General features: G+C 42.3%; 1 protein-coding gene across 1 annotated transcript in view; it reads right to left on the bottom strand.

Moving 5' to 3' along the window:
* Nucleotides 1-7,524: 7,524 nt before the first annotated feature.
* Nucleotides 7,525-10,537, bottom strand: part of sorl1 (sortilin-related receptor, L(DLR class) A repeats containing) — a 77,099-nt gene continuing 74,086 nt past the window's right edge. The window contains exon 48 of the mRNA XM_047593701.1: nt 7,525-10,404. Within this exon, the coding sequence (XP_047449657.1) occupies nt 10,337-10,404 (68 nt within the window). The 3' untranslated portion in view covers nt 7,525-10,336. The remainder of the gene's footprint in view (nt 10,405-10,537) is intronic.

The raw sequence follows: 10,537 nt of genomic DNA, 5'->3' as shown, positions 1-10,537 counted from the left end.
TGCCCCGGCTGAGTGTCCGTTCAAACCAGTGTAATCCTCCTTCACTGTGATGGTAATTGTCCTTCAGTGGAGCATGATTACAAAGCAGCGCTCCGAGGACCGTCGGGTTTTTGATAGGACTCTCTGCTTTGTTATTCTCTCCTCCGCTGTTCTGGTTTCTCTCTCTGTCTCTCACAGGTCTTACACCTGCTCCTGACCCGCGATCGCCGGCCTTCAGTCTGTCGACCTTTGACCTTGGCCAATCAGAAACAGTCAGGAACCCCTTGACCGCATCTTGGCCTGTGGAGAGTGAGACAAGTGGTTTGTTTTGGCAGTGATGGGGTGTGTGTGTCTCCGCTCCAGTCTGACCTCTCTTGACCTTTGACTAGTGGCTATATTATCCACCAGTCTTACCAGTGAGTTAAAGCTACTTATTGTATGTATGTTTGTTTGTGTTTGTGTGTGTGGCTTCGACCTCAAACCACACTTCGTTAGCATGAAACCGTAGAACATAAAAATTTGCTGAAAGACGCATAAAGTGTCAGACACCGTCTTAGCCACGATGCAGATAAAGAACTGCGTGTACCACCAAAATAAGCAGCAGTGATACGCTGAGTTCACGGTGCAATCAAGAAAAAACAACAGGTTTGTGATTCAAGTTAGAGAGAAACTTGAGCTGATTCTGGGTTCCTCAGCGGCCGTACTGGCTGTGTTAATGACTCTAACATGTTTTTAGGTTTCCCGGTGTCAGTCAGAACTATCACAGCAGAATGAATCTTGGTGAGCGATTTCGGCCGTTTGAGGTCGCTTGCATGTGGCATTCCTGAAACGCTGCGTTCAAGTTTTTACTTACCCGAATAACATCTGGATTGGTGCCCAATTTGGTAAATGTTCATGTCTCTTAATGTGCCCGAATAATACTGGTGATCCCTGACCTTATCCAACAGTCAAGTGAAAATGTAATTCTTCCATTACTATTGCCAGAAAATCAGCTGTAAGAGTTAATCGTATTTAGTGGTAAATGGAAATGTTAGCATGCTAATATGCTAATACACTACAGTTAACAGTTTGTTCAGGTGTAGCAAGGTAACATGGGTTCTGGCGTTTTCTATGGCTCTTAATGACCACCACACTGTATAAAATGAACTTAGTTCAGTCAAACATTGCTTAAATTTACATGTATATTTGTTTTTGTTTGCTTGTTTGTTTGTTTTTAAGTGAGAGCCGTCCCAAACTTAAGTTAGCTAGCAAATCAATTCAGCATCTACTGTACCTGACCTGAACCTGTGCACAGCCTTTAAAGCTGTTGCATAAATATACATTATTCTACTGGGTTGCCAACTTGTTGTGACAGATGGGTTGAAATTGTATGTGGTGAATTACTTGCGTGCAGCTTGTTCAGGTTGGTCACTAAGTTTAAGGAAAACTCAGTTGTGTACCAGTAAGAGTTTATGCGACAAATGCAGGAATGCATGCTGTATATGATGCTAGTATCAGACGAAGATTCATTTTTATCTACATGTATCCTAGGTATGTTTATATCTGTATGTATTATATCTGACCAGTAAGTTAAAGCTACTTATTGTGTGTTTGTCTGCAAATATTGGAATTTTGCAGGTTTATTTGTGGTTTTGACCTCACACCACACTCTCTTAGCGTGAAACTGTAGAACAAGTTGGACTGAAGCTACCTTTTTAAATATTTCCATTTTACTGAAGGCACCAAACGTTTATATGTCTTCTGTATGGTGTATCAAGACAGAATATCTTTTAACGTTCACATATTTTAGTTTTCAGTTTTAATAAAATACACATCCTTCAGACTCTGTTAATGACTCTAACATGTTTTTAGGTTTCATAGTGTGTGCCAGTCAGAAATATTCCAACAGAATCTATCTTGGTGAGTGACTTTGGACATGAGAGGCAGTTTCTGTGTGGCCTTCCTCAAACGCCACACGTACGTTTTCACTTAACGAATGAATAACATCTGGATTGGTGCACCATTTGGTACAAATATTCATAGCTCATAACATATCCTGATATACTATCCACACACCACAACTAGCTCTATTACTGTTACCTCTGTAACATTACTTAGACCCCGTAGTCTTCACAATAAAGCTCAATCTAATGTAAGGACTGTCAACTAGGTGTACATTTTTAAATATCCAAACATTCATTATTAAACAATGATATGTTACGATCACTTGTGCCAAGATCCGAAGACAAAACACATTTAGAAACCAAGTCCATCTGAAAAACTGATCAGCAGGCTAGCAGTCAGCTACCAACTAGCTACACTTTGACCAACACTTCTCCCTCTGTTTAAGAATGGAAGTAAAACTCTAAAAGAAACCAGCTAACTAGCCTAGCCAACAGCAGTAGGCCCATGTAATCCCGTCCCTGTGTGAGTGGGAAATGCCAGCATTTCAACCACCCTGACCGTAGAGGGGGGTTTCGGTAAGAAATTATGGGACATTTGACTACATATCAACCAACACTTCCAGTCCAACTGAAAAAACAAAACAAAAAAAAAACAAAAAAAAAAACAGCAGGCTAAGTTTTTTTTTCTTTCTTCTTTTTAGCCAACAGCAGTGGGCAGTATGCCCTCCCTTCACCAATGTTTTGTTAAGTTAGGCCCACGACACCTCAAGAAGGCTTAACAGTGAGTTCCAGCGTCCTGGAGTCACTCCCTTCCACCACACGACCGAGAGATTAGCTTAGCCCTACTACTAGCTACTAAAACCACTCAGCTAGTCTTACTTTTAGCATGCTCCCCAGCTAATGTGTTTCCTCCTTAGCCACAGCCACTCACTTGCTTGCTCTACTGCCAAGAACATGTTGTTTACTGCAACCCCCTGTTCTCTCCCGCAAATGCCCAGCTTACACAGGAGAGCAATGTTCGATTTTGCCACAAATCCACGGCAGCCCACCCGCACCGGCCGCACACGGGCGCTCCACCTTCGCTGCTCAGCTTCTGCTGCCATCTCTGCATATCTTTACTCTAACTTCTTTCCAGAAAGTGATGGTTAAACGCCACATTAAATAACTTCACTGTAAAAAATGTAAGCGTAGAGATGCAACACTTTGTTGAAGACAAAACACCTTTCACCCATCACTAACAAATTTGTTGAAAGTAAATACTAATGTAGCCACAACACAGATGTTAAAATGCCGAGTTGTAATTTCTTTTACCATTTCTCTGGCATTTTATTTAATTTCTTTCTTATGAAATGAAATGAATTAATGCTGAATTACATGCTGCATCATTTCCTGTGATTTCCTTGTGCTGCAAAAACGTGTACTCTCTTTATGGATACTGTCAAACATACATTATCAATTCTCTTATTAATATAGCAGTCTATTTAAGACATTTATTTAAAACACTAAAATGTCTACATGATGAAGGTGTTACATGAATCAAGAGATCGCCTAGGTCAGTAAGATTATCTTCTGGTGACAATGAATATTGGCACTTGGTTCCAAATATCCATCCAGCCAGCTGTTGAGATATTCTGGGCTGTGATGGTGAGCTGACTTGACTGGCAGGCATGCCAAGAGCAGTTAGCACAAGGTTGGATTACCGAGCAGCCAAACAGGCAACTACTGGTCGGCTGGGACTGTAGAAACCACATATTCACTGCTACACATGATCTATGTCTAAGAAATATCACCAAACAAAATTTAAAAAGTCATTATTATTCCCTAAAAATGTTAATTCCATTCCATTCAGCCAAACTTTATATTTACACAGATATATTCAGTTTCCTAACAAATGAAACAGACTCTGGAATATGTCTGTTGTGATATAGACTGATCAGCTACAACATTAAAACCACTGACAGGAGAAGTAAATCACATTGAATATCTTGTCACAATTCAGCGTTCTGCTGGGAAAGTTTTGGATTTGGTCTTCATGTGGATGTTACTTAGACATGTACCACCCACTTAGACTAGACCAGACACCCCCACCCCATAGCAATGACACTCCTTGATGACAGCAGTCATTCCCAGCATGATCCAGCCTGACAGAGATACACACATAAATGGTTTAGGAACAACTAAAAACATGAAAAACAGCAGAAGGTCTTGACCTGGCCTCCAATTTCATTAGATCCCAAACTGATAAAGTATCTGTGGGATGATCCACAGAGCCCCCTCCCCTCAACCCACAGGACCCAAAACAACATCCTGTTCCCAGGCACCACAGGACTCCCTCAGAAGGTCCGTGTCCATTCTCTGGTGAGTCACAACAGTTTTGGAAGCACAAGAGAGAACTACACAATATTAAGCAGGCGGTCATAATGTTATGCCTGTGTATCGTGTGTACATACAAACAGCAGCTCTGGATATATGTAAAGTAACCATGCCTGATACCTGTGTACATTCGACTGTCAGTTAACATGCTCTGTGACTCCATTTAATCCTGTCAGAGTGATACTATCTCATCCCACTCGGCTCCTCTTTAATGCTGAACGTCGCATCTCGTCTCCATCAAACATCTGGTGATGTAACATAACCCCTCTGCATGTTTGTCATGTGTAGGGGCTTCATGTGCAGTTCTGTTCTGACACATGTTCAGTTCACGTTTCGGGTGCTTCGAGAAAAATGTGAAGATTTGACTTGCTCCCCTAAACTCCTCCAGTCCCTGAACACCGAGCTGCAAGAACAGTAGTAAAATGACGCTGATGCAGCAGTCTGAATGAAATGCATCTTTAATGAAACATGGACTGATAACGTAGCGTTGTTGCAGTCACTCCTGCCCCCTGGTGGCTGGCTGACTCCCACAAACAAACACACACACACACACACACTGACACACAAACAGGCACGGCTGACTATCCATGACTTCAGAGGACATTAAACTGACCTACAGTGACTTCCTGTAAACTAACTCTAACCATAGCTACCATTTGCCTCGACAAAGACATTTAGGTCCACACAGCTTTAGTAATACCTGGACCACACACGCACACACACACACACACACACACACACACACAGCTGTGTTGACTCTCAGCTCTGTGAATGCCGTTGTGTGAAGTGGATCCTTGTTCCTCAGCAACCTGAGGCCCATCCGAGGGGCCCGGCTCTCCGAAACACGCCTCGGCTCCAGCTTCAACACAGGGCTGGCGGGTGACATCCACGTTGAGTCGAGTCAAGTGTTTTTTAAGGTGAGTTCATTTCACCGGTCACTTTGCTCTGTGTGACATTCTTTTTCTGAGCGGCCCCCTGACCTCCGCTTTCAAAGCTCATGTCAGTCACACAGCCTGTGGACTGTCTCGCTGACAAGGTGCTGCCCTGAGCTGTGCCTGAGCAAATATTATTCTGCAGGACACCTGTCAAAATGTATTTTCTTTTTCTTTTCCTTTCTTTAAATGGATGACATATGTGTGGCGAGATTAAAATAAATAACTTTTACCTATATAAAATAGGTTATGGGAGGAACCCAATGAACTCTCAGTGAATATAGCAGTGTGGGATAACACATATTGTACTACAGTATTTCTGTTTTAAGCTACGTAATGCTGCTACTCCTCCGCAGCTAAGTAAATGTACGACTAATTGTATCTGTACTCACAGATTACTCAGATTACAAATAGATTATATCGTAAAATATGATACATTTTGTGTGTAAAGGCTAAATATTTCCATCTTGCCAAGCTGGGGAATTCAGTTTCATGCATTAATTTATTATATTCTAACAACCTGAGTTTTGGTTATGTTAGGATCGGGTATTTTTTTTTTTTATTATTTTTGCCCAAGGATCTTTATTTAATCCTGTGGATGTATTAATCAACTGTTTTTGTTTTCGGTGACTCTGGAGAAGCTATGCTAGCTCTGATGAGGTTTAAGTAACTCTCCTTTACAATTCACAGGATCCTCTGCAAAACATGGCGGTCTGCTAATGGACTGAGTCAAAGTTAAAGGTTAAGTATAGTGTTGGGAGACGTTTTAAGATATAACAGAAGTCATCAATTCAAAGCAGAATGCTGAGTCATTGGCATTACTGGCCACCAGGTTGAGATGTACTTTGGTTTGGTGATCAGGTTCATCTTTATGCAAGTGCAAAGCTGTAACAAGAAAGATGGGGCACATACTCAGTTTCTAAATTCGCTCTCTTCATGAATGTCTTGATGAAAACAAAGTCTCTGTCTTTGTAAAATGAAAGCAGCTGCTTTGTCCTTAAGGTCTCAAACTGCGACTCATCTGAACTCTGTGTGATGACTAAAAGGTCATCTGTCCCTAATGACGGGCCTGTCACATGGCCACATTCTGGTCAGTCGCGTATTGCTGTACTAGTCTTTTCAAATTACAGGAGCACATACAGACTGCTCTTTGTTCTAAAACAAAGTCTGATCTGGAAAGTAGGTTTTGAGAGCCAGAAGCTAGCCAGCCCATCACTGACTCACTTGTGTTGTTCAGTAATCCTCTCGTCTCCCTGTTAGTCATGTTTCCAGACATAAAATCGGACATTAAAGGCTCCACGGATCAATATTTTCTTAGGAACAATGGATCCAGCGACTATGTGTAATGCGCAAATGTGGTGATTAACTCGCAGAGAATTATGACCCAAACCTGCAGGTCCCCTGAGCTCTCCGGATGTTTTTGTCCTCTACAACTGTACGGCAGCTCCCCAGCACTAAAGAGACCGTGAGAACAGTTGGCAACAGGTCCCCACTCTATATAATACATAGGAACATTTTTATTTTATTTTTATTTCCTACATAGTTTTGACACCGATCAGTTATAACATTAGGACCTCCAAAACAGTTGTCCCTACTTAGAGAATGGACATGGGCCTTCTGTATAACAGAATGTTGTTAGTGGGGGCCTTTGGGTCCTGTGGGTTGAGGTGAGGGGCCTCTGTGGATCAGGCTTCTTTCAGTGCATCACACAGATACTCTGTCAGTTTAATGAATTTGGAGGCCAGGTCAACACCTTGAGCTATTTTTTCGTGTCTGTGTCTGTGTCAGGCTGCATCCTGCTGGGGATGGCTGCTGCCGTCATCAAGGAGTGTCATTGTTATGGGGTGGGAGTGTCTGGTCTAGGTGGGTGGTACATGTCTAAGTAACATCCACATGAACCCCAGGTCCAAAAGTTTCCCAGTAAAACACTGTATCGTCACAAGATGGTCAATGTTATTTACGTCTCCTGTCAGTGGTCATAATGTTGTGGCTGATCAGCATATGTTTTACACTGAGGTATGGATCTGCCTCCACTCACCAGTTCTTTAGGTACACTAGCAAACATGAATCAATTTAATATAACAGCTTATATAGCACTTTATCCCTCTTCATGTTAAGATGGCGTTGTCAAAAATAATTTTTAAAAATGTCAAAGGAGCTGATACTGAAAGCAGATTTCAATGAGAAAAAAAAAGAATCTTTTTTTTTATTATTAATATTAGAATATTATGAGTTGTTTCTGAGGACGCACTTCAGTGTCAAAACCAATTTTCCTTTCAGGGTTGTAGGAAATCCCTTTTAGTTTCACGAGGCTGAATTTCAAAAATGCTCACGCATAAAAACAAAAGAGACCAGTGTTGAACTTTTCAGCAAGTTTATTTCAGTATAAGTGGTTTTTTAAAACACCTCACACTGTTTCTCCAGACATCTCTCCTTTACAAGCAAGCAAGACATTAACATCTTCAAACATGGCCGAATCCAACGTGATCCAAACTCTGTGCCAAACGACACGTTGGAGCAAACTATTTGACAAGAGTGGACATTAGGACAGGTGGGAAACAAACGGTCACACGATAACCAATAGTTCAACTTTGTACAGAGTGTAAAACCCGACTAAAAACACTAAAGTCCGGCTCGCGGCGGCTGGCGAAGAAAGGAGCAGTGATCCGACAAAATTAACAAAATGCCCTAACAGTAAATTCCTCCTCAGCCTCCTTAGCGTACTTGTCAAGTGTGTGTGTGTGTGTGTGCGAGTGTATGCATGCGTGTGCACTTGTGTACTATAATACAAACAGTACATTACATAGAAACCCAATGTGTTCTAATAAGGCATTATGTGGCGAAACAGAAACTCAGAAAACAGAAACAGCATCCATACCAGAGTAAATCTGTCTTTAAGGCCGAGAAACACAATAAAGTACCTCATGGGCAGGGCAGGGCTGCGTGAAATATAGTCTTGAGGACAACCTTAAATGACAGTACAGACACTTTGACGTTGTGGGGATGAATGTGACGATGAAAGGAAACATGATCACTACTTAACCGAAATGGTTTGTTGCAAATTGTGAATTTGAAGGGCGCGACGACGGACATTTGTCTGCAGAAAGCCGGTCTACGGAGCAACAATGCCAAGGCTGTGAGCTCCAGTGTGGGAAGGGAGGGGTTGGGGGCAAAAACCAGAGCGTGCATTGACTTCACAGGCGGTGACAGTAGCATAATGAGCTGGGACAACACCTTTAAAAAATACATATAAAATACATTCATGAAGACGTCTCGACAAACAAAACAAGAACAAGGTCAATAGAGAGCGGGACACCGTCAGTTCAAGTGGCTCAAGCCGAGAGGCAAAAACGCTAGCATCAGTTAATGGACTAAAGCACTGAGTCAGGTGAGGGAGGGGGCACGACAAAGGTTTCGTTTGTGAGTTGATGTGCGGCGCAACGAGACAGATAACATCCCGATCCCTAAAGGAACCAGCCCACGTCCTCGCTGCAGCTCCTGTTATATCTGGCTAGTTTGGCTTTTATGTGTCCATCTGTTGAGATAAAACATATGAGAGCGGTAGCTTCTATGAAAGTGGGGATTTACTACTTTTCTCTAGTATTTGAATCAACAATCAACTAGTGATAGGTGACCAGCTTGGTCATGTGTCAAACCTATAAGAACCACTTCTCACTAAGGTTTATTCTACCTGTAGCTGGTTCCACTTCCTGGTGTGACCGGAACAGGAGACTGTAAAACTATGTTTAAAAGCCAAACCACATAAAAGCAAACAACTAGAGGTCAGTTAAAAACTAACCCCGATGGAATGATCTCTTAAATCCTCATCGGAAACCTTCTCTGGACTTTCCATCCCAACCACTGACGACCTGTCCCTGCCACTCATCCCACCCACAGCTGACCCAGCACCTCTTCAGAGGATCCTGTACCAATTCCACAGCAGGTGTACAGCTGCCAGAGGCCGTGGCGGCGACGGCGGTGGCGCTGCTGCGCTGGTGTCCGCTCCGACACAGTTCCCTGAGAACCCCAAACTCACTTTCTCTTACGACGAATTAAGATATGGCGACAAAAAAAAAAAAAAAAATGCAGGGGAAGGTTAAATTTGTGGAAGAAGAAAAAATAAAAATAAAAGACAACAAACACATTTTACAGAATGACATGTGCAGCATTACAAGGAGAAGACATATTAAAAGCCAATATTTACAAATAGTTCAAATGGTCTTGGCAATGCAAGGAGGGGCTCTCTCCCCCTCCGTTTAAGCTGGGGATGTTCTCCAATCAGGGGGTCACCTCTACATACATACAAACAACAGTGTGCTGGTGGTGGAACATAAAGGAGTATCTATGAGGACACCACGGGGTGCGTCCGGACGACCCGGACGCCGACCTGTCCAAACACTTTGTTAATGCGTTAACAAGAATCTGCGGTTACCAAACGGGCGATCCTTTAACCAGATTCGGATTCTGGAGATGGTGACATATGATCCATAGTTAAACCTTCCAACTGTCTCACACCGGGCACCAATATCACATATGATGCTATAGTACACACTGTACTATGACCACAATATGTAACTATTACTGCTCTGATATTCTCTATTTGTACATACGTCTATATTTACTCTATGTGTGTGTGTGTGTATTTTTTTTGTGTTTTTTGTGTTTTTTTTTTTTTTTGCATTCTATATTCCAGTCTCTGGATGCTTATTTTGGCTTTAAGCAATGAACCACTCCTATGGATAGTGAGTTTGCATTACAAATACAGTAGGGTCTCCCTTTCCCTGACGCACAAACTCAAATCCTTCACAGTTTGCTTCAGTGTCCACCTCTTCCTCCCAGTCCTTTTTTTTTTTTGACCCCATATATATATATATTTATATTTATATTTAATACTATAAAAAATAAGTTATTGCGCATCCAAAAAGTGCATTGTATATTTGAAAAATATCTCTTTCTCTCTTTACACTTTTCCATTTTTCTCCACTTTTCCTGCTAATTTGGGCGGATTCCCGCTGATGAATTTGGGATGGCGGCAAGTGTTTTCCAAATGGTGTACCGTGCCGCTGAGCGAAGGGAAGGTAGGAGGGGGGGCAAATGGGCAGAAGAGGAGGAAGAGGAAGAAGGGGGGAAGGAGAAAGAGAGGGAAACAGGTCACAGAGGGACGGGCTGCTACGCGATGACCATGGGCACGTCGTCTGAGAAGCCGCTGATCATGGGAGCGTCTTCGTCATCGTCACCTAAACGGGATCAGGAAAGGCTTTATGAAATGTCTTTTACTACATGTATACATATACAACAGCTGATCACATCCACAGGCGAGTTTACGCTTATACTAAACTACTTTGTTTATGGTTTGTTGGATCTGGATGA

The sequence above is a fragment of the Mugil cephalus genome, chromosome 9 (assembly GCF_022458985.1).
Source record: "Mugil cephalus isolate CIBA_MC_2020 chromosome 9, CIBA_Mcephalus_1.1, whole genome shotgun sequence".
NCBI classification, from domain to species: domain Eukaryota; kingdom Metazoa; phylum Chordata; class Actinopteri; order Mugiliformes; family Mugilidae; genus Mugil; species Mugil cephalus.
This window is presented reverse-complemented; position numbering and strand designations above follow the sequence as displayed.